At 41.1% G+C, this 25,165-nt stretch overlaps 1 protein-coding gene across 1 annotated transcript in view; it reads right to left on the minus strand.

Moving 5' to 3' along the window:
- The window catches only part of LOC118340176 (probable phospholipid-transporting ATPase IH), a 25,915-nt gene extending 1,209 nt beyond the window's left edge, over positions 1-24,706 (minus strand). The window contains exons 1-4 of the mRNA XM_035678047.1: positions 24,320-24,706; positions 1,073-1,195; positions 612-701; positions 58-187 (exon numbers count right to left, since the gene is read on the minus strand). Of these exons, the coding sequence (XP_035533940.1) occupies positions 58-187; positions 612-701; positions 1,073-1,195; positions 24,320-24,364 (388 nt within the window). The 5' untranslated portion in view covers positions 24,365-24,706. The remainder of the gene's footprint in view (positions 1-57; positions 188-611; positions 702-1,072; positions 1,196-24,319) is intronic.
- Positions 24,707-25,165: the final 459 nt, after the last annotated feature.

Below are 25,165 nucleotides of genomic sequence, written 5' to 3' on the forward strand. Positions count from 1 at the left end.
TGTGTGTGTGTGTGGGGGTTTTGCGAGTGGTGTAGTGTTTAACGTCAGTGCCAATACAGCAAAGTGAAGTGAAATTAAACCGGTCGTGAAAACCTGTGGGTCTCACCTGTTTAATGGCGGTGACTGTGATGACGAAGAAGAGCGGCAGTCCGCTGGTGATGGGACTGGTGGGAGTGTCGATGATTAACTGCCGCACACACAGAAAGTGAATTAACTGACGGATGGATGGATTTACAGCAGAATAATATATCAAAACGACAGACAGCTTTAGAGGGGTCATCTGACCTCTGCAGGGAGGCTACTTGACTCTTGTATGATAGGTTACTCAAAGTAAATACATACAGTAACATCTACATGTAAGGTATCTGATGATCATTGTGGGAGAACTATATTATTGCAGAACGCATTAACAACATAAATAAACAAATGTAGAATATTCACAGCAACAAATTGGACAATATCGACCAGAAGGCAAACGTCCAAATTGTAATGACAAATGTATTATTCAGAAACTTAAAGCGTTTAACATCAGCATAGAAGCAAACAAAAGCAGTAGAAAGACATTCACAAAGTCTGCAATTGGTGTAAAAGTAAACAGGAAAAACTTTTACCTGAACCAGAAATATGATGAGAAAGTAGAAGTTGGCGACTCTCCTGAACTGCTCAAACATATTCTTTGGGATGAAATTCCAAAATGTATACTGGAAACACGAGACAGTACATTCAGTCAAACAATACATTGAGTGTCAGTGTTTAAAGTGGGCCACACTGTTCTCAGTAGCTATTCATGTCAAATCACACTTCAAACACAGGGCTCAGGGTGACATGGAGACAATATGTGGCTTCTTGAAAATCATTCTAAGTTTCAAATGGCCCATATAACCACACACACACACGCAGCTCTGCTTCTTTTCAACACTGTGTCCTGCTATCAAGAATAACACTCCAACAACAAAATAGAAGCTTGAATAGTGCTATAGTAAAATCTCTTCTTTCAACTCATGTATTCGTGCTCCATTATCAAAGCTGCTTCAGTAAGATCTGAATAAAGTGTGTGGGTGTTTTCACTGACCTTGGAGGAGACTATTCTGTTGTCAGGGAATCTTTGTTGTATAAAGGCCTCAGTTCCTGGAGGAGGCTCCTTGTGTCCAATGTAAATGGTCCTGCTGTCCACCCAGTTCTCCTCACCAACACACTGCAGGGAAAAACAAAAACACGTTTGAGTGCGTGCTGGAGCATGTTTTATTTTAAACAAAACATCCAACATGTGGACAATCAAACATAATTTGTCATTTTTATTGGACTCCAAAATGAAAAAAGGTTTTCATGGGAGGTAAATAACGTTATGATGTTCCCACACTGTCACTCAAACACACACACACGCTATCAAAACACTCCTACACACTAAGAACAGAATACTGCGTGACACACAGAAACAGATTCGCAGACGTTTGCAGAGACTGAATGAGTAATTTCTCCTCAATGAATGAGAGCTTTTGTTACCACGGATACACAGACCTGCATGTGACTTAGACTGGAATGCAGGATACACACACATGCGCGCACACAAACACACACTCCCACACACACACACACACATAACGGCTGATAAGACACCTGAAGGCTTTTGCTCTTTTCACATATTTGTTTTCCCTCTCATTAAAATCTTATCATCATGATGACAACCTGACATTCTGAGTGATGTCACACAAATTCATATCAAATGTAATGACTTCATTGAAGACAACGGGCATATTGGCCATTTTTTACTTATTCTTTCACTGTATGCCAGAAACACAAATTCTGAAAACTCTGGAAAATAAATGTTTTGCTCCAAGAAGCAGTATAGTACATTTGCCACCAGATATGACCAGTCATACAAGTTGTTACATGTAGTGTAGAGGTCATTGGTGGCTGCCAGTGCTTCTCACTAATGGTCCCTCTGATATGTGAAATGAAATACATTTGAAAAATATATGACGCTAAACACAACATGTAAAACATGTAGAAAATTAAACATTTATGCTTATTGTGGAATACAAAATCACCTCTAAAGACAAACTTTTTGCCATGGGGATCAAACTCAAAAGGCTTTGTGTGTGCAAGTCTTGACAGGTGGGGTCAAGACACTTTTACAAAAGCCTTCAGCAATTTAGTTGCCATGTTGCAGAGCTATAAACTTTGATGCCCTGCAGCGAGTAGACACATTTCAGTTTGCTGGTTGAAACTGTTGCCTTTTAATAGCCTAATATTCAACAAGGACGCAGTTTTTTCGGCTTTTTATGCCTTTATTTGATAGGACAGCTGGAGACACACAAGGAGGGGGACAGAGAGAGGGGATGACATGCAGCAAAGGGTGCTGAGCTAACCGGGCGCCCATCTTCTGCTCCTTTTTGCATTTCCTTGCATTTTTCCTTTTCCTGCTGCTGTTGTTTAAGTAACTCCACAATATAGAGGATCCAAACAATCATATCTTTTATAACTAATCCCAACATAGTGCGTATTATACAGCTATTTGTGTGGTATTCTAATACTCCAGTTAAACCTTAAACATGCAAGTAAGATCTTTTAAGTATTTCAGACAGGACTAGACTTGTGTTGGAAACGCACACCTACACACACTTTATGACCAGCTGGATTTAGGAAACACACACTATTCAAGCAGGATCTCCATGCAGTCCACAAATCCTATTAAAAACAGCAGTTCCCACAGCTTTATTAAGGCTTATGATTGTTTTCATTATTGACTGATCTGATGGTTATTTCTTATCTGTTTTGGCTATAAAATGTCAACAAAATTGTGAAAAATGCTCAGTACAATTTCCCAAAGAATTGAATCACTGAGTCCCAACTAGAGGGTGACATGGGATTTTCACTCTCTGACATCCAAACCCCAGAAGAATGAGTCCCGCACCGTCCCAACGCAAATTTAAAATGTGCATACAAACAGTGGTTGTAATGTTTTAAATGGTCCTCAGCTTCAAACAGATGGGGCCCTGTCCAGAGGGCTTCCGTGTCGTAGCAGGCTGTAGCCATCTTTAAGCACCAGCCAATTTGAACTGCAGTAACCAGGATGAGAGGCAAGCCTGGACGAGACAGCTGGACTCTAAACACACCTAATCCTCTCTCACTCTCTCTCGTCTATCTTTCCTCTTTTAGTCATGAAACATTTTCTATACAAGTCCAAAGGCAGCTGTCAATCACAACAAATAAACCTGGAGTTAGTGGTTTAACTCGTCGCTAAATGGTTCGTCTACAAACACACAGACCCATTTACACAGGCTAACAAGAAGTGACAGTAATCTGTGGCTTGTGAATGAGATTGAGTGTCAAGAGGCTGTATGTCCCACTTTCTATACTCTCTCTCTCTCTCTCTCACACAGTAACCGGTTAACTCACTGCTCTAAGATTACCGTGTTTAGGATGGACAGCTATTTATATCCTGTGACCTGAAATGAAAGAAAAACTAAGAGCAAGGACAAATTGACGTAAAAATTAAAAATCTTGAAGACACATACAATATATCATCCCTACTTCCCTGTCTTCATCCCTCCCTTCTTTAACTTTCTGACGGACAGTATTGATGCTGGACCACACTAACTGACAGATATCTGATTTACAGTCAAGGAGGAGATGAAAACCAGATACCATGGACAGCTTGCCAACTCCGTCGCCCACACAGTGTTAGTGTTCCTCCTCCGCTCTCCCACCTGCCTGCTCCGTCTGCTTCACCTAACACATCTCTTACACACTTCCTGTTTGTTGTCTGCATATGAAAATGAGCTATTACATACACAGGAACACACAGGCACTGTAGTTGGTGTATAGTCAATTGATATGACATTCAATATTTTATTTTGAAAGTGCTGCTATAGTCTCAATATCCTCACATTTATTTGGGTTGCGTATTGGGCTGTGTAAAAGAATCTTGCAATACAATACGTATCATGACACAGCAATTACAATTCAATATGTTGCGATGTATTGCTATATAAACGAGACAATATATTGCTTTTTTTTTTAAATCATAGTTTTAGGAAAACTCTTATAGTTAAACCAGGTAAAAGAAAGTCTTTTTTTTTATGCAACGATTTTCTTACACTAAGCTAAATCTTAACAAGACATTTGAAGACGTCATCTTGGAATGTTCAGCATCACACAGAAACTTTGGGAATTTTCTTCCCCCTCCCCCCCCAATATTTTATAGAGTAAACAAACACTGAAAATAATTATTGGTTTTAGCCCTAAAGTTGTCACTAATCGGAAAATCGGATAATCTCTAAAGTCAGTAAAGTATGAATAACAAAGTCAAATAGAAGACAAAGCAAAAAAGCATTCTATAAATATTGACCAGTTTTGTGCCTGCAGTACATACATCTAGTAGGTAGACCTAGTAGGATCAAAACATTTCCAAGTTTGGACGAGTAAAGATCAACTATTAAATCAATTGTTTTGTTTTAAGTCATTTTTAAAGAAGAAAACATCTCAAATGTGAATACTTTCTGGTTTCTTTAGTCCTCCGACAGTAAACTGAATATCTTTGGGTTGTGGGCGAGACATTTGAGGACGTCAGCTTGGGCTTTGGGAAACACTGATCAACATTTTTCACCATCTTCTGACTTTTTATAATGAAATAATTGTTGCTGCAGCCCTAAAAGGAATTCCTATGACTGTGTACCTGTGTTGATCAGGTAGAGTGAATAGAGACAGATGGTGCTGACGGAGAACCAGTGGGCCTCCTCTCTTACTGTCATCTCCACCATTTTGTCCCTAATGCAGCTTTATTGGTTTTCTCACCATCTCTCACCACAACCTGGATTGCCTCTAAGCAGACAACCTCTCTCCTATCGATTATGTTTAGCTTTCATCCGGATTCAAGCTTTTTACATGAAAGCCTGTCCGTGTTTAATCAAATAAAATAGCATCTTCACAAAATAAAAGCTGGGCTTATAAAATAAAATTGCCCTGTATTAGCTTGGGCCTTTAGCCCTTGGATGTAAGTGGAGACTTTGGGCTATTCTGGACCTTGATAATCACTTTTAGCGGCGTTTCATGTTACAGGACGCGGCAGGTTTCAGGGGTGTATTTATAGTTGGAAGGGAAACATTTGTGGTCAGGAGAGAGGGATGGAGAGAGGGATGGAGAGAGCTCACAGGCTTTGTTTCGTCTGCTTCACTCAGCACCACATCCACTTCCTTAAAGCAGTGGTAGGAAAGGGGCACAGGGGAGCCTTTCAGGGATCAGACACACACTACACACACACAAACAAAAACATCCCTTCAACATCAAACATGTATGAGAGCAGGCATACACAAACAATGACACATAATGTTACCTCTGTAGTCACTGGTTTACAGAATATATTTAGATGACAGACAAGCCTCACTTCTCCTATTCTTCTAGTCAACTGTGACGTGTGTGTGTGTGTGGTGGGTTGTGGTTGTGTGTGTGTGGTGTTGGTTGTGTTGTTGTTGGTGTGTGTGTGTGTGTTTCTCTAAGTCTCTCTATGAGGCAGAAAGATGAGGAACCTCGTCCAAAGTGAGAACAATATGACTTGAATAATTTTAGGATTTAGATTAGGGGTTACGTTAAAGGGGAAGTGTTAGAGCCTGAATGTGCACACAGGTGCATAGCAGTCATGTGTGCTTTAAAGAAGTGAAACTAACATTGTGTATGTTATTTAAAAATGCATTATGGGCGCCCGGGTAGCTCAGTGGGTAAGCTTGACCCATGTACCAAGGAGTCCTTGGCTGCAGCGGCCCAGTTCGAATCCGACCGCGACCTTGCTGCGTGTCATCCCCTCTCTCTGTGCCCTTCTGTCTGTCTCCAGCTGTCACTATCAAATAAAGGCACAAAAAGCTGAAAAAAATATACTTAAAAAAAAAATGCATTATAACTTTTGAACTGACAGCAGCTGAGTTTTCTTTGTCAAAAACAGCAAATGAAATCTGTTCATCATAAATTCACACATTTAATGTCACGGATACTGGCTTTTAGTATGTATTTACGAGATATACCTAAAGGTTTGTGTAAAAGTGACATTTAGCTCCTAAAGAGCTTTATGGCTGCAAGTAAAATAAGTGTTACCAAATGTTGGCTTCACAGAAATTCCCCCTACTGTGGACTACACTCCGTGGAAAACCCTTACACAATAGGAAGACAAGGGTGAAAAATAATGGATGAAATGGGATTCTTACGCTCAGGAAACAGACACTATTAATGCTTTTAAACACAATAAAAAATTTAAAAAACTGCACTCAGACTGAAGCACGTCACTCCGATTACAACAACAGTCACAGCTTAATGACTCAACATGTTGGTGCTTTAAAGATCACACATGTTATTCCCACTGGACCTGAACACAGCATTGAAGAGCCACAAACTGAAGTCCCGCTGTGTTCAGGAACAGAGCACCATATTGTAAACAGGAAGAGCTTGACCCGCCCACACAGAGGCAACGCACTTCCCGAAACAACCCTCACTCTACCCCCAACCCCACCCGGCCCACCAGAGACACAGAGGAGGGAGAGAGTCAGTGATGAGAGAAGATGAGAACAATATTTGATGTGGAGCTTTGGAAGAGCGTGAAAGAGTTTGTGTGTGTGTGTGTGTGTGTGACATCCAGAGGAGAAAAGCAGCAGATATCTAATGTCGCCGATGTCGTCCCTTACAGTATTACCGTTCTGATCAAAGAAGCACAGCCTTTGAAGACATCCTGTAAATGTCCCATTTCCATTTGATTAGGCATACTTCTATGTTTGTGCTCAGGGAGGAAATTCTTTACCAGAGCCAGGCAAACACAGATACAGCCGTAAAAATCCATCATTACGGCAGCGCGTGAATTAGACATGACCTACAGACTGACATGAATTAGACACACATTAACACGCCATTACAGTCCTTTGCAGTCAAGTCCACAGAGAGCGGTTTGTTGTTCAGCACTGTACAACTTTGTTTAAAACTATACTGTATAGTGTAAATAAAGATTATTGTTGTTATAAGCCCAAGAGTCAAACAGAGAAGACAATTATATACAACATAAATATCTGAAAATGATATTTGATCAGTTTTGTATTAACTTACTGGGTTTTTTCTTATACATACCATGGTGTGTTTTGCCTGTTTCAAGAATTGTCAACAATCACAGACCAAGCAACATGGGTCACTCAACTAAAACAACACACTCCATTTAAGAAGTGCATTAAAGAAAATTCAGGAAAGAAAGGCTCAGTATTGTCACAGCAAATTGTAACTTAGTATCAAACTAAAACATGTAAACAACAACTAAAGGGTAAAAAAAATGGCCTAATCTCTGCATCTTTATCAGATTCCAAGATCAAAACTGTGCAACACAGCATAACCATTCATATACTGTTTATATATACTGTTTATACTGTAAGTCTGTGTGATGACATACTGTGCCAAGTTACTTTGTTGAGTCTGAGCTGAGCTGGTAAAGCCTCCATTCTATCCCCTCCTGCTCTCCATACAGTACAGTGATTTAGTGAGTTAATTTACTGAACAAACATTATTTGATTGTGTACGTCATAAAAACTACCTATTAAACAGATGAACAGTAATTCCTGTGCTGCTGCGTATCCAATCAACATGAATACATCACCTGTGTTATGGGATGGCTATACTGGCATTTAAAATGAAAGAGGTTTGGAGGAGACTTCCACACTATGCCCGATCAAGCTAAGCTAAGAGTCTAGAGTGTTTTAAAAGCTTATTGACAACTATTTTGGCTACATTTTCTGATTTCAGCTTCTCAAATGTGAATATTTTCTGTTTTTTTTGGGCAGGAACAGTGATAAACATTTTTTGACAGATTAATTGATGATGAAATAATTGTTAGTTGCAGTCCTATTGTCTACTCTACTGTGCACATACCATCTATTGCATCCCTCCTCCTTTTTAGGACTTTGAATTGAGTATCTAAGAACAGAAGTTGCGGTTTGCTGTACATGCAAAGCCATTTAAGGTCAATTTGTGATTTGGGGTAAAATTGATAAAATAGAGAGAAATAGATGGATTTTCAAATTTGACTCACTAACACACCGTTAAGCTTTCTGTCTGAATTTCGGACTTTAGAAAACATCTAAACTATCTAAATGGTATTCAGTCTCTGCAGTAACACTGTAGTTAATGCTGTATGATGCCTGGCAAGTAAAGATAACATTTACAGGACAAGGCAAGCAGGAAAGAGGAATCTCTGCAACGCACACACAAATAACTATTGTTTGTTTGCAGCTTTAAAGGCTGAGCTGTTCCACTGATGACCAATCCCAAAGTATTTTATCTCCCGCCGCAACAGGCAGCGCTGAAAATAAGTCTCATCAAAAGCTGCGCACGACAACCTGCTCGCTGCGATACCGCTGACGGACGGACGCACGTACCCGTCACACACTTTCACATCTAAATTCTGCGTCATATATCAGGGTCGCATGTGCAAACACGGCTGAACACCTGCACACACGGCGCATGAATGTGTGTGTGTTTGTGTGTGTGTGTGTTATCTCTCTGCTGTGACTGAGCTACGGAGATAAGAGAAAGGTGTGTCCCCACAGCTAAATCACCAGTCGTTAAACACAGTCATATGTGTGTTAGTCTGCCTGTTGACTGCTGCACATGAGATTGTGTGGGAAATATTTTGGCTAAAACGGGTGAAAATGATGAAGTGAATAAATACAAGGGTGTAGAGATTGTTAGAGATGCTTTTGTTCAGTCTCAGTATTTAGAGCAGTGCTGCAGTGCTTTAGCAGAGCATTTTCCAAAGTCACCACTTTCTTTCCGGCTGCTCCCAATAGACACAAAGCTTAAAAAAAGGCACTGGAGCAGGTTGAAAATAGCAACGAACACGTACTATCTTCTATATGCACGTGGAGATCTTGTGCTGTATGTCAGCTGGCAGGCCTGGGGAGGCAACAAAGTGAGTGAGTGCTGCAGTATGTACGCCACACTGCAGAGAGATAAAAAACCCACAATGCAAATGTGGTGGCTTTAAGATTTAATGTCAACCCGCCTGTGTTGTGTACATTGTTATCTTTATAGGAGTATGTGATATCCTGATGAGTGTCCTGATATCAGTGTGTGACAGTCTGGGTGTGTGTGTGTGTTACCTGAGTCACAGATTAAATACCAGCTGTGCTCCCCATCTGTCACTACGTTGCTCAGCCTCACCGGGGCCGACAACGGTCCAGACCAAATAAGATAATGATAAATCGTCACCGTCCACTTTCAAACGCCACACAGTCTGTGTGTTTACAGCGGAGTGTCCAGGAAAGTGGATGCTCAAAAAGCTTCCCACAGAGCAGCCTATCAGAGCTCTGTGATTCCAAGTAGTTGATATTTGTAATTCACTCTGTATGCAAAAGTGTTTGATATCCAGATACTACGATTAACATTTTCCTTGTTTCTACTATTGGAAAACTCATGAATTCCTGTATTTAAACACTTTTCCAAGCATCTTGGAAATTCACTCAAGTTCTTCTGTCTGCTGATGAAGACTGTGTGACAGGGTTGAAAGATCCAGAAACAAGACGGTGATAAGCTTTTGTTTGTTTTTGTGAAATCGTTGATGTTTTGGTGTTTCCGTATCGAGAGGCGGTAAGGGGGTTTCACCAGGTCCATATGCACTGGTACACTGGGAGCAACAGCTTCCGCCATGGCTGCATGGGATCGGACGACGCATGTTGGACGTACAGGGGAGAGCAGGGCAAAACGCAGGTCTGGCAACCACAAAGCCGCCGAGTAGTGATAGGCCGTCTCCGGCTGGCCATTAGTGTGTTTTTTTTGTGTTTATGTGAGACCCGTTCAGCTGAGAACTGTCCAAACCAGTCGACGTGCCATTCGATAGCAGTGATAAAATTTTAGGGTTTAGGGTGACTCGTCCTGACCAGAGCCTCAACCAGCTTAATCTCACTCTCCACGATGTAGGCCAGGCCTCGTTAGAGAGAGACAAAGAGATTAAAAAAACTCACGAGACTGTGCCCACTGTGCCCCCCGGCCCCGTGGTGGAGTTCAGAAATCAGAATGATCCAGTCTGGGCGAGGTTACGCGGAGTAAGAGGACAGAATACTAATCAGTTCAAAGCAAGCCAGTCTATAAAGCAAACTCTGTGTGTGTGTGTGTGTGTGTGTGTGTGGTGTGTGTGTGTGTTTGTGTGGTGTGTGGTGTGTGTGTGTGTGTGTGTCTCTGGGGGATTTAGTGACTGACCCGCTCCTTGCTTTGGTAATCTCTACAAACACCCACGCCACACACGCACCACCCACACACCCAACACACCCACACAACCCAACACACCCACACACCCCGATCAGCATGAGAGACTGCTGGTTTATCAGAGTCCAGTGACTTTACGATTCAGCTTCCGTACTGGTGTGTGTGTGTGTGTGTGTGTGTATGTACCTGTGTGTGTGTGTGTGTGAGAAACACCAGCTGATATTATCATAACTATACACCTGCATGTCCTTACAAGCCCTCAGATCTGAAAAGTTCAGATCAAAAGAAGGAAAACACAGGGAGGATGATAGAAAGAGAAAGTCCTGTTTGTTTAAAGATTTAAATAAAATCACAAGTCAGTACTGAGCAGACATTTAAGGATAATACATCACAAAATATCATTTTCAGCTCATTTCTTTTCGTTTGTTTAAATTTGAACTACAGCTTCTTACTAATGCCAATATTGTGAGTGACAGCTACATTTTTTGCACTACTGATACATATGGTATTAGGTTACTGTTACACTTATAGTACTACTATGACTGTTATAATTGCCGCAATTGTTATCACAACCAATACAACACCACATCCTCCTGTAACCACTACTAAAAACACACTACAACTACTGCTCCTCTTATTACTACTGATATGTTTATTTAGCCTCAACATCAATCCAAAAACCTGCAGTAATCATCGTCTCAATCAGCCACTCTGCTCCGTAACAATTTGAACCTCCGGAGCTTACAGTAACTCTCTGCTTTGATTCATGAGTGAGGAGTGTCGCTCAAATGGATCATACTAATACAAAGTCATGATTGAGTGTGGATTTTCTGTGACATGACTACTGGTTCTGGTAGAGAGCAGTGATCAGGCAGGGGAACACTTTGCACTGAGGTAATACAAAGGGTGAAATCCTATCAAGAGATTTTATGTAATTAATATGCACACAAAAAATGGTTTCCACATAATTCCACTCCGTGCTGTTACGTCTAGAAGATCTTACAGTCTGGCACTTTCTGATGTAGCAAAGCACACACAGAGGGAAGAAGACGCATGGATGTGCAGGAAAGGTAAGAGACACATTTTGGCTCACATTTATGACCAAATCTTGGTTTTCTGTTTAAATTAACAATGCTCCAGTGTACATATTCAGATTCACACCTGTTCTACAATGAAGCATGGCTGTTGATGATAATTACAATGACAAAATGATTAATGATCCAGTATTATTAAATCAATGTGGTTTCATAGTGTAAAGATTGGAAACCTTAGGGGGAAGTATCTGAGTGTAAACAGCAGGACTGCGGGCTCTCTGGAGATCATCCGCCACTGAGCTGAGATGAGCTGAAATAGACATTCACCTGCTTTCATTACCTATGTGGGTCAGCAGACCACTGTACAGCTGTGTGTGTGAGTGGGTGCTGCTTTGTTTCGTGGGTCTGATGCTTCAAAGCGCTGCGTAACTCGGTTTTTGAAAGGTGTTATATAAAATCATATTATATATTATTAACAAGTACTTGAGCACTAGTTGTGTATGATTATATAACGCCAGTCTTGCTGCAGCCGGTATAAGGTATCTTTTATTACACAATTGCCTACATACACCATTAACACAGTTTAATCTTATATACATCATTATGCAAATACATAGATGTAGCAAACACACACTACTCCCACAAGACCAACCTGCTGAATCACTGTTCCCCTCTTTAATAAACTATTGAAATGGGGAGGATAGAAGAGGAGAGAGGAAATGAGAGGTGTAACCTCAGTGCTTCTGTCAGCTATACAGAGAAATTCATTAGCCTGGTTTTCACAGAGCAGATCTCAGTGGGGAACTGGGATAATACGCCTTCTTTACCACCCTGCATGCATGACTTCTAGCTCTAGATTAAAATTATAACACTTTAATGACCCAAAATACCCTAAATCACAATTTTTAATGTCTTCCCATGGTATTTTATTTGTTTCAGAGTTAAAGAACCTCTGTAGCAGCACTACTAAACCTCTCCTCTGAGAGCTATCCTGATGGCATTGCTTGTCATAAGCTGCTTTAAGCAGTTGTTGCACTGAACGTAGAAGGTAAATGCAGGATAGATGCAAACCAGGAGGCAGACTGGCTAACAGGCCAACCACTGTGGTTTTCCTCAGAGCTGGATAGAAGACCATTGTTGGAGGTTTCCTGTGGATAAGCACAGTCATTCTTTGGATGTCAAGGGAATAAACTTACACTGTTCATACTCGCTTCGCTCGGTCTGCTTCTGTGTGTATGTGAGAGGGAGGGACTGGAGGGAGGATCACATGGGAGATCACATGACCCCCCCCATCACTTGACCTAATGCTGCATTCACATGGGAATAAATGTCATAAAGGCTTAAAGGTTAAAAGTAAGAAGCTTTCAGGACTGAAGATATCATCTGATGACAGTTAGGACTTCAGAGCTGAGGAAGTCAGCCAGTTATCAGGCTTTTTATGTTAGTATAATAATTTAATAATAGGAAGTGTGTTTTTACCTTTGCTCTCTATCTCCTACTGTTCAACAGTTGGCAGGTTACACAGTGCCAATGATTCAGCTCACCATGAATGCACCTCGATTCACAAACATCAGAGAAAACATGACCAGTATGACTCAATGTCAGGCTGTCAAAAGTGTTTCTGTGAGTCTGGCATTTTAAGGGTAACTGGAATGTCCACAAATGACCAGAGAGGAGTCTGCTAGCAGTACATTTTGTTGCAATAAGTAATTTATACTAAACAACCATATCTTCCCAGCATTATTCAATTCAACTAAACACACATAGCACACACCATCTGTGAAAACTACAAACACACAGTAAGCAGGTAGATGGACACAGAAAAACACACTCACTGAATCCAATCAACTCCAATTAGTAAATGGTGAATGAAGATTTAATTGCACCTGTGACAAAGTCACTGTTCTATTCCCTCAGCAAACTCTTCAGTTAAACATGTCTGTGTTTGCGGAGTGTGTGTGAGTACCCAGGTCACACTAAGTGCCTGCATTGATCTGTGGACACTCGGCTCGCTTTAAATAACTCTGCCAGTGAAAGGCAGTGAGCACAGCTTTCACAGGGGGGGACACCACGAGGAGTTATCCTGACTGATTAGACCTCATCACAGGTTGCCATTGGTTGGAGCTGTGTTGATATGACCAAAATCCATATATTCCAAAAATCATCATAAAGGCACAAGCTGTCCCACAATGTCAATTTGCATGGAAATGAATGACTTAAAAAAAAATAGCTTGCAAAAAGATCACATAACAGTGTCTAACAGGTTACAGTATGTACATACTGGTATTCACTTTCTTGCCAAGAGTGAGTCGGATGAGAAGATTGCTACAACTCTCATACTTGTTAAATATGCTGTTAAATAGCTATAGCCAAGACAGTTAACTTAGCATAAAGACTGGAAGCAGAGGGAAACAACAAACCTGCCTCTGTCCACAAAAAAAGGTCCACCTACTAAAGCTCACCAATGAACATGTTACATTGTTTAATCCTTTAAAAATTATTATTTGTGGGTTTTTTTCCCCGAAGGGTTGTGTGCCGGACTATTTCTCGGTCGCGAGCAGTAACTTCCTGGAGTGTCTTCTGGTAGCCTAGTGACCTCACAAAGATTCTTCCCACTACTTCATTAAGCTTTAATGGACAGACATCAGAGTGGTATCAATTTTCTCATTTAACTCTGGACATGAAAGCAATTAAGCTTTGAAATTCCTTGCAAAGCGCTAGCACTACAGCAACATATGGAGCTACTGTGGTCTTTCCCTGTGCCCCTGCTGGCTGCTGGGATATAGTACAAAATTCAGAAGCGATGCAGAATCTACCGCACACAAAAAAATATTTTTCTTTAATATTTTTTTTTACTGATATCTGACTTGACATATCCAACCGCAAAGCACTTAGGGTAGAAGCCGTAATGCATTTATATTATTTTCATCAACCTGCATTCCATTGGGGTTTCGCTATATTAGCCTGTTCTGTTCATCAGGCATTTTTATTTTCCTTAGGGTGACATTGCCATTAGCTGTCGGTCTAGCGTACATGTGTTTCTAGTGCTTTCACTTCCCGCCGTGAAGTAATGCTCTCTACTTGTCTCCCAGGAGCTCAACGAAAAGCACCAAAATGCTTCCAATACTTTTAATCTTTATTTCCCAACTTTTCATTCTCTCCATCTCTCTCCTACTCGTTAATGGGAGCACTTCTCGGCCCTCCCTAATGTTTGTCCTGTGGGGACACTGCTGCTTAATGGTGTTCATTACACTGTTTGTGTTGCCGGTAATCATTCCGCACACGCACACACACTAAAGAATATATAAATAAAGGTTGTCTTTACTGCTGCATCTCCACAATTAAACTAGGATCAAAACATTTATTTACATTATTAAATTAATTGATTCATCCTATATAAAACTGTCAGAATGCAGTGAATAATTCCCGTTATAACTTCCCACAGCCCAAGCTGAGTCAGACTGCCTGTTAATCGAACCACAGTCCAAAACCCAGTGAGTAAAATGTTATCGTAACTGATGGCCAAACTGAACCTTTTTTCATTAAAAGCAAACCACAAACCATTTTCTAAAACGTTTTCAGTGTCTGTCCAGAGACAATTGAAAACATTAGCTGCATTTCAGTGACGTCACCCTACAGGATTTCCGGGTGCTCAGTTCGATCTACAGTTTGGATGCCACAATTGGAACAGGAATTACATAAACTGTACAGTGCAGCGTCACACAGTTAATTGATATCAATACAAACCGCCTCCAACATTTTTGTGAACTTGCCAAAAGCTGGGATCAGCAGCGTTGGGTGAATGTGATCAGATGCCTCTACCATTAGCACTCGAGGTTACTGTGATCCTGGTAAACCTGTGCCACAGTGGAGTAAGGCCCAAAAAATAATTCAACAACACGAAGGACTGAATGTAACAGAAAAAGCAACAACGAGGCAGTGAAATATTTTGGGAAATGGAAGCTTTACCTGAATCAGCCTCTTCATTCTTACTGGCCTTAGCAATCCATTCATACTGTCAGATAGAAAGTACAGCCATGTTGTAGTCTGGGGAGCTGAAAAGGCATTAATGAGGACCCACTGTGCCTGATTATTCAGCCGTTTGTTTAACCTTCCTCTTTTTCTGTCTCCATCCCTTTTCTCTCTGTCTCCCAGTTGAACTGACTGGTGGCTCCTCGGAAGCCAGTAAGTCTTCCTGGCTGGTCTTGCTGGTCCAGGCTCCAGGGACTCTAAATCGATCACATGATGATCGTCTGATAAATAGCTGCAGTCAAATCCTAATTCTAGTCTCTCTCTCTAAAGCCCCCCCCACCCACTCTTTGTTTCCAGTCAACCTCCAGTCACATCGTACATAGATGAGCCTAGCACATAGCTTATTTAAGTACAGGAAGCCAGTTTGTTTTACCCAGGGTGGCAAAGTCATGACCAAATTCCTTACCTTTATTGGTTGGATTGTTAGGTTTAGGCATGAGGACTGAGATTGGTTAGCACTTTTTTGTCCGTATTTTGTGCCGTTTTTGGTTCATTTCCCCTTCAGTGAAGTTGACTCCAGCTAAGTTTTGCCGCTCCCTGTTCTTCTCTGTCCTATTCTGTTTCATTGTCACATTCATTGTCCTCCATGAATCCTGCTGCCCTTCCGTGTCTACTAGGAAGACACACACTCTCACACACACACGCCACACGCACACGCACACGCACACGCACCACACAGAGCAGTGGAAGATGGTTCAAGAGAGGAGAAAATTACTATATGGTCAGTTTGTTCTTCATTATCTCCTTCACAACCATGAGATTAACAATCCCCTTTCTCTTTCTCTGTGCTCACTTCTACCACTGACTATTATCTCACTGTCTGTATCCTCCTTTCTTTCATGGTCAGTAGAGGGGCAACACACAGACTGCAGCCAAAAAAAAAAAAAAACTTGTTTTCATTCTCTGTTCCTGAAACTGCTTGGCAACGAGTGTGATTATCACATCTCAGCAGGAGGATAAAAACCACAGGACTAATCAGAGGGATGAGGGGAACCTAATGGCATCATGTGGCCCTCATGAGACCGCTCACGTGACCAGGGCCAAGCACAATGATGGAAATGGATTCCTAGAAGTTACGAGAGCTTAGTAAGATCCTTCCACTTTCCAGCTGTTCAAATAAAAAGCGTGGCAGTGCTGTCATGCAGTCGCATTTACAGTTGCAGAAGTGGTAATGGCACATCTTTATAGTCTGCAACTGAGGGATTTTATCTACACTGCTATTAAATTTACTCAGTGTTTCATACAGCTGCAGCTGCGAGACAAAATACAATCCAACATTTACAATGTATAGATTTCAAACCAATAACTAACATAAACAAATGAGACCGTAACGGAGTCAACTGCTTGATCTCATCCTAGCTCTTGCTGCTTTCTGCCTTTCCTTTTTTGTCATTTAAAAAGGAAACATTAACATTTCTAAAGCATTTGACTGTTGCTCCTTCCACTACCTGCCACTGTGACACTTTGGAGGGCTTTAGAATGAATCCTGTAGATTCAGTGCCTGATCCAACCTGGTGGCATACAATGTAAAAAGCACTGCTGGGTTACAAATGTAGTGGTGGCCTCTTTTGTTTGTGGCAATTACACTCAAATATTCATGTGGTGATTATTTATTCATGTTAAAATGCTACACGTAGCACGTTTAAAGGATTTAGTGTTGTCATTTTGGTCGGGGTTGACCCTGAGTAATGCTGCACTCAAAGAAATATATTTATGTAACCATACTTAAATTATGAATATTGTTCCCCTGTGTTATACTTCTGGACAATTGTCCAGTGCTGCATCTTTAACTGCCAATAAATTATATTTTGAAACCATATTCAACACGACTCTACTGCTGCTTTATACAGAGGAGTATAAAGAGTAAAAAACCTCTAGTGCTCAACATTATATGTCCATCCTATACTGCAGAATAAAAACTAAAATAAGGCCAATTTTTTCAGACAACAATACATCTATTTTGGCTCTAATGTGACGACACGCCATCTCTATTCTATCGGAGGTATTTCAAAGTGCAGTGATGTGTGTGCTCCGTATTATATCACTTGACATTGCTTTTCTCTGGCAGACTGACAGCCTGACAGAGTGGTTAGAGAGCATTACAGTCATCTACCTCATGGCTGCTGCCAAAGTGCATTGATAATGTTACAGAATAATCAATGTTTCATGTGCACTAGTTGTTTAGCTATGGGAATCACTTGAGTGCTTAGCAGTTTCAACTTCATACTGAACATTCACGTGCAATGCGCTGCCATGTATTATCTGCACTTCCAGGCAATAATAATGCTGGCTTGTCTTTTGTCGCTTGGCAACAAATGCACCTTCAGAAGGAGGCAACTGGATCTTTTATACGTTTTTGTGCTACAGGTTGTTTCAGGGCTTCTTTGAGCTGCAAACAAGGCTCCACAAGTGCTCCCTTTGGATGTACCTGAAAGCTTTTAACTAAGAGGAAACTGCAGGAGCTCCATATTCACTTTTACAGCCATACAGTCATCACTTCTCTAGATTCAGGATGAACACACACACGCGCACACATGGAGAAAAGGTAGAGGCAGAGCCAGGTGGCGCCAACTGAAGCATTAAGGCATTTGCTCAAAGTAATATTGGTCAACCTGAAGTAGAATTTTGCATTCAAGCAAATGGCCATCAGCTCCAAAGACTACAAATTTCTCCTTGGAAATAGTTACAGGAAGAAAATGGACATCCTTCCAACACCTACCTATTGAAATCTACACAAAACACACAGGGGAAGAAAGCACCTATCTTTATGGGACTAATGGTGAGACGTCAACCAAAAGCGATTTCTTGCAAGTAGGCAGAATGAGGAAGTGAGTGCTACGAGCCAATAATCCAAATAATCAATAGTTCTATAACGTCGTCCTGCTAATGTCTCAAGCAAACAAAGCAAAGAGAGGATAAAGGGGGGAGACGTTACGGCTAAATGGAAGGGGGGGGGCTGATGTCTGCAAAGCGCATTGTCAGCATTTACATGCTGGAAGAGGGGGTGTACACTCCACTTTTCTCCCTCTTGCTCCCTCTATGACACGAGGACCGCGGGGAATGGTGTGTTCCAGCAGCGGCTATCATTCCCTCAGATAGGAAGAACATTAAGGTGTACCTGCCCCCCTCAGCACTTTCACTGGCACCCCAGAGCAATGTTATTATGATGACCCAAGTTCAAACAGCATCACTCCCTCCCTCCCTCCCTCTCTCACCGTATCCGTCTCTCTCTATAGATAGAGGCCTATCCGCACCATTAACCCCCGGGCTATCCATCATCTGTCTCCTTGTTCAATGGGCTGTAATACACTGTTAATGTTACTGCAACGACACTGATACAAGCCCTTAATGGAGCTCACACTCTTCAGCAGGTTCTGTTCGGGCAATGTCAGAAGGAACTTTTAAGGCTTTTGTCTATCAGCAGATACGAGATGTAAAAAGGGGGAAATGAACCTTTTAAAAGCAGCGTCTGACTTTACATCTGACTCTTACATATTAGTGGTTCTCAAGCCAGAGAGACAGACATACACACAGACATATATAACTGCTGCGACTGAGTAATCAACTTATTGTTTCGGCTCTACACGCAGACTATAAATAATACAAATTTGCAGAATATGGGTTTATAGATGAAAATAAACATAGATATACTCTGTGACTTTGATGTTTTTCAAGATGTATATTGTCAGCTCATTAGAACGATACTAGAATAATACACTTATCTTCCTTTAAAGTGCAAATGGCCCGAATCTGTACGTTCTTGTTTATTAGTGAGAGCTATAGTTAACCAAGTTAGCTTCTGAATGACTAATTAACATCTCACCACATAGTTTTATCAGTGAGCCAGAGGATTCCCACAGGTGACCAAAAGCTTCTTCTACATTGGTAGTGTTTTATTCTTGCACTGCTTCACTTATCATTTGTGTTTCTGTTTTGTTTGATGATTTAACTGATCGTTTTTTGTTGTTGTTGTTGTTGTTTTAAGTATATTTTTCGGCTTTTTACTGATTGTTTTTTGACTCAGATTGTATCTTGACTGCTAAACGCCACAGTCGAGCAGTGAAACAATCCCAGGGCCGAGTGGCTTAGAGAGAGCCTGTAAATCCTTGAGGTAGAGAGGTTAACCCGGCTGCACTTTGTGGATTGTGGACAGCATGGGCGAGTGGGTGTTAAATGATTAGCATGAGACTGAGAGGAAACCTGCCGCTGTTGGCATACACATGAGCACGTTTCTAAAGCCATTATACGGCTTCACAACACAGCTGCTTTCCAAATAACAGACTGAGTCCTGAAAAGTGACCTGATCCAGTATCTTGTGATACACACTCATGCACATCAGGCCATGCTATTGTAAGCTATTCAACATTTACCATTACTGCTGTAATTCTTCAGGAAAATAAGAAATATTTGAATATTACTGTAACAGGGTCTCTGCAGCTTCCAACTGGTTCAATTTAAGACTTCTTTAAGACAATTATGACTGAGTTTAGGAGCTATTTTACGCCCATATTGGCAAAAAGAAAGAAAGAAAATCAGTTTGATAAATAAAGTGTGGTGGTATTGCATGTTTTTGTCATGATTTGACTTTTAATTTACCACATCAATGTTTGTAAAAGTAGTCTACATTGTATTTAGTGGTTAAACACGTGTAATTAAAACACGTGTGCTGTCTGAAGTTGGCATAATGTCAATGTAAGTCAACCTTAATGACATTTATCTGTTCCTCACTTTGCTAGGGGACCCTGTGGAATCCCCTCAAGCACCCCCAGGTATCCCTGGACCCCACGCTGAGCGGCCCTGCTGTGGAAGACTCCATAAAAAGCTACACCAACATCAGTCCACATTGTCAGCCAGTCTGCTCATGAATTATTGACAACTAAACGGAGCCAAGAGTTCATGTGATCCGCTGCCCTCTGCGTCACCTGGCTACTACAGTATTCCACCTCCCCACTCCCCAGCCTGCATGAAGTAACCGTAACACTGCAGACACAACAGTATGCTCACATGCCACTGTTCTCTTACTCCCAGCAGTTTTTCTTACCTCATATGCACAGATCAGCTTACTACTGTGTTGAAACTAAAAGGAAAACACATGTACTATTTAGAAAAATACAGCAGGTGGAATATGAGCAGCAGGAGTTCAGTGATTGGCTTAGATTTGAAAGTATAGCTGTAAACTGGATTAAGTGGTTGAAGGTATAGTGAACACCAGTAACCCTTTAATCCACTACGGGAAGGCAGGAAGCCAGAGAGAGAGAGAGAGAAAAGGGAGGCACTTCCTGTCCTGGGATCCAGATTAGTCAGCCGCGGAGGAATGCTGCCCGGCTGCTCTTCACACACCTCGCCACAGAGATGATATCTCTAGTTAGTTTCATTCACAGCTGCAAACTAGTGCTGCATCTGTTTACTATGCATTGCATTATGTATTCAGATTAAGAACATCATACCGCAACCAGCGATTATTTTCAGTATTTGTTAATCTATCGATTCTCAATTAATCAGGAAATGGTTGATCACCGTTTCCCCGAGCCCAAGGTGACGTCTTGTTTTGTCCGTCCACAACCCAAAGATATTGAGTTTACTGAAAATATCCACATTTCAGCTGAAATCACAGAATTTGGACATCGTTTCCTAAAACTAATCAATGAATCTACTAATCCCTGCAGCTCTATTCTTATTAGCACTGTTGATGCATGCAATGATGAGAACACATGAGAGGCACAAACTGGTTTGACCACTTTGTCACCCACACATGGGCAACCATCAAGAAACTAGTAGCACCTCATTTCTGCTGCCCTACCTTTAAAACAACCACTATGTGTGTCCATGTGGTAAATTTGGACGTTCTTTCTATAGTATAAAGGGAACCAGGGGGCGTAAAAAATATACTTAAAAAAAAAAAAAAAGGGGGAACCAGGGCTCCACCACTGACAATGAGGCTTATAATATTAATAAAAAAAGTTCTATTGGAATGAATGTCCTGAAGAACTAAGAGACCAAAATGATCCACCTTCTATAGGGCGCTTTCTTTTAACGGAAAAACATAAAAATGAAAGAGGAGAAATTATTTTAAAAACCCCAAATAAAGAACGGACAAGGCCAAAAGAAAAAAAAAAAGGCAACAGAAAATAAACAGTTAAAAGACTATGATGATTAAAGAAACCAAAAGAAAAGTATATACGGTGAAACAAACAAGACTGGAGTCTATAATTTAGCACAATAAATGTCACTTTAAAACTTTGAGAGCATGAAAGTACCCGGAGAAAAGAACAAAAGAAGGGAAGCGAGCCGGCAGAGTACAGTACAAGCACACTGGGTCTCAGTGCTCCTACATGTCACTGTGATTACATTTTGTTCTCATTCAGCCAGACGGGAGCGACAGCCACTGAGATCACTACTCTACATGTTACACTTTAAAACTTAGATAGCATTGCATAACATCCCCTGCCTCTTTACCTCATCAGAGACGGCAGCAACTGGAGACTTTCAAAACCGGGTAACCCTGCAACGGTTCGACTGGTATCCAATGTGCTACAATGTGGCCTCCGCTAAACTTCATTAGTGTTTATTTCACCCATATTTCCATTAGAGTATTGTTATAATCACATTCATTTAGCAATGCTTCCATTCATATCTAAGGTCTCAATCTCAGCAATCAAAATCCAAATGTATTCAGTTTAGTTTTACAGAAGACAGAGAAATGCAGCAAATCCTCCCAATGGAGAAGCTAGAACAAGGGGAAATTAAGATTAATTATAGCCATTGTCAAATAAATTAATCGACTAATTGTTTCAGGAAAAGTCACTAAAAATAGTTTCAGTAAAAAACTAAATAATTACTTTCAATGCTGAAAATTACTGAAAGATAATTCAACACAGTCAGTTCGATCCTAGTCTGTTTATTGTTCAGGTATTGTGAAATCACTGCGTAGAAAATTTCCTTCATGTGAATCACAGCTGCGAGATTCTATTTGTTGATAAAACACAAATCTCAACATGCTCAAAGCGGAACGGCTGATTAAAAACTACAAATACACATTTGAGAAAGAATGTTATCATGGATACTAGGGGACGTTGTGGTCCCTATTATTTGGTTCCAACGTGATACGTTTACGCTGCTTGCGAGACTCTGAAACACTTTTGTTCGGGACGAGGTCTAAATCACAAAGCTATTACAAAGTGAAAATTACGTAACTGAAAAACTAGAATAAAATTAGCACTTTTAATTGCTCCAATTCTTTTTAATAACAATCCCTTACTTTTGACATTCTGCCCAAACAAATAATGTCATTTAAAACCTAAAAAGCATCAAAGGCACTTGAGATGTTGGCGTAAAACACTCTTTTTTTTAAATTTAAGATAGAAATCACTGATATTTCAAATGAGCATTCTTTAGTGTAAAGCAAATGGATCTATCAGGCTTTTAAATAAAGATTGCATTTATACTTAGTTTCATTCTACAGATGTGGTCAGAGGGAGCATCTTCCATTATAGCGCTGGCTCCCAGTATTGATTAATATTCCATAAAGGTCCGGCATTGACAACCAGATGAACGTTCCTAACCCTAATCTTAAGTAATCAGCATTCTCTTCGCATCCGGGTCTTTGTCGCTGCAATACAATCAATTTAACCCTAACCCATTTGTCTACAGCAGTTATCCAGATCAATTACAGCAGCAGACCTCATCAGCATCCCACATCCTACCAGTCCCTGCCTCCTCTCTGCATGTTTCTCACTATAAGGCTCCATTTCACCCTGCACGCAGCAGGGATTTTATTTAATCAGCCATTTGGGAGACGCGTCTAAGCCTCAGCTGAGCGTGGAGCCGGGGCATAAACCTCGCTGGCTCTCATGTGAGCGGGGCTCACTCTGTGTGGATTATTGTCAAACACATTACTGTGGAGCCTAATGCAACTCCCAGGTCCATATAGGCCGGCTGCTGCACTGCTGCCCATTGATTTGACTAGCAGGGAGAAAACAACTGGATTACATAATTCATGTGACTGACTGTTCCATTTGTACAGGAGTCTTTGTACAAGTGGGAGAAGGAGTAAGATCATTTAGAGTGACTCGCACACCAATGGGTGAACTCTACAAGAGAAATCCTTCAAAGTTGTTCTGTCTGATGCAAAAACAAGTAAAAACTGCCACATAAGATGCTTCTGGCTATGCTCAAAGCTGATTTCACCTTAGCACAAGCTGAAGATTTCACAGACTTTGAGTCTGCCACTTGTCAATATGTCAAGATGAATGATAATTGCAGTCTGTCTGCATCTCTTGGCATGTTCCGACATGACAGCTACATAATACTGCACTACAGCTGGTAATAGTGTTAGCGGACTCCACCTTTCACTTATTAAAGCATCAGTATGACTGAACGCTGGTGTGTTTGAACAGAAATGCTCAGTACTTCAAATTATATTTTACAAAGCCAAACAATAATTGACTCATTTTACGTGCGCCAAATCCCATTCAAAAATCGGACGTTTTAACATACCCTCGGTTATCGGCAAAATACTGGATACTGGATCTTATATCAGCATAAATACTTTCCAAACGACACTTTTATTAATTAAACTACCTTTTTAATATAGACGTACAGCCCTCCGCGGGGTATGTTACAACTGAAGATGAATAATCCACTATAAAGTTACAAATTCATTAAAACATTATATTTGCAGCGGTTTTTGATTCATTTCAGCGACTATGCGCTCCTGTCGAAGTGTTAACTTCAAACGGCCATTGTTTTATGTGGAAATAAACACATTCAGAGACAAAACTGACTTCCTATAAAAAGAGCAGTTTCCCAATGAGCTTCTTTTCACTGCCTTTCGCGAGTGAAACTTAATCCGGATGAGTAGCTGCTTCGGCGGAATTTGAAACCAACAGTGACAAACGCTCACACGTTTTCTTTTTATCTTCGGAAACCGTAAAAAGCTTCGGTGGGCAGGGAACAAGTGGTCAGAATAAGATTAAAATGAGTGTACACACGGAGGAAGCGTAAGCGCTTTAAAAAAAAGAAAAACTTACATATCTGCTGATGAGGGTCCGAAGAGTGCTGAAATCCATCCCCATCCTGTTCCTCTTTCCTCTCCGGACACTACTTCTTCTCACTGACTCGTTGCTCCGAAGGTTGTTTCACTACAGGCGCTAACTTCTTTTCAGTTCTCCTCTCTTGTCCATGACTTTTCACTCCCTTCGCTTCTTCCTGAATTAAGAAAAAACAGAAGTCTCGGTCCGATGAAGCTGCTCCCAGGAACTGTAAACCTGCACTCACCTCCGGGAGGCTGTAACAGGCTCTACTCGCAGCGGGAGGAGTGTCTGTGTGAGCGGCTGCAGGCACAGACAAGCGGGCTGCTCCTCCTCTCACACCGGGAACAAACTAGTGTCAAGTCTCTCAACCTCTCTCGCGCTCCCTCTCCCCCCCTTCAGCGCGTGTACTAATAATCTTCTTGTCTCGCGCCGCGGCAGAAGGAGCTTTTCTCTCATCTACGTCACGAGGAGCCAGGTGGTGCCGCTGACCGGAGGTGAGCGCATGCGCACTCTAGTGTTTTTGGTGTGTAATTGATTGGACGTTTCGTTTAATTAGGAGATTGATTGATGTGATTGATTTTTTTTTTTTTTTGCTCGGGGCGTGATGGTGTACCAAAGACAACATCAACTAAAACTTTATTGAAACCCAGAATAACGCATTTAATGTAGGCTACACTGTGTGTGTGTGTGTGTGTGTGTGTTGTTGGTGTGTGTGTGTGTGTGCGGTGGGGCAGGGGTCCAGGTTGGTGCTGTCCACTCAGATAGTGCTGAAATAGAAATAAAAAATCTGTTTACCCCACCTGACTACTTTCCAGTATGAAAAATGTTTATTGAAAAATATCA

Source organism: Morone saxatilis, unplaced genomic scaffold (assembly GCF_004916995.1).
Source record: "Morone saxatilis isolate NCDOM2014 unplaced genomic scaffold, NCSU_SB_2.0 Contig6, whole genome shotgun sequence".
In the NCBI taxonomy this organism is placed as follows: domain Eukaryota; kingdom Metazoa; phylum Chordata; class Actinopteri; family Moronidae; genus Morone; species Morone saxatilis.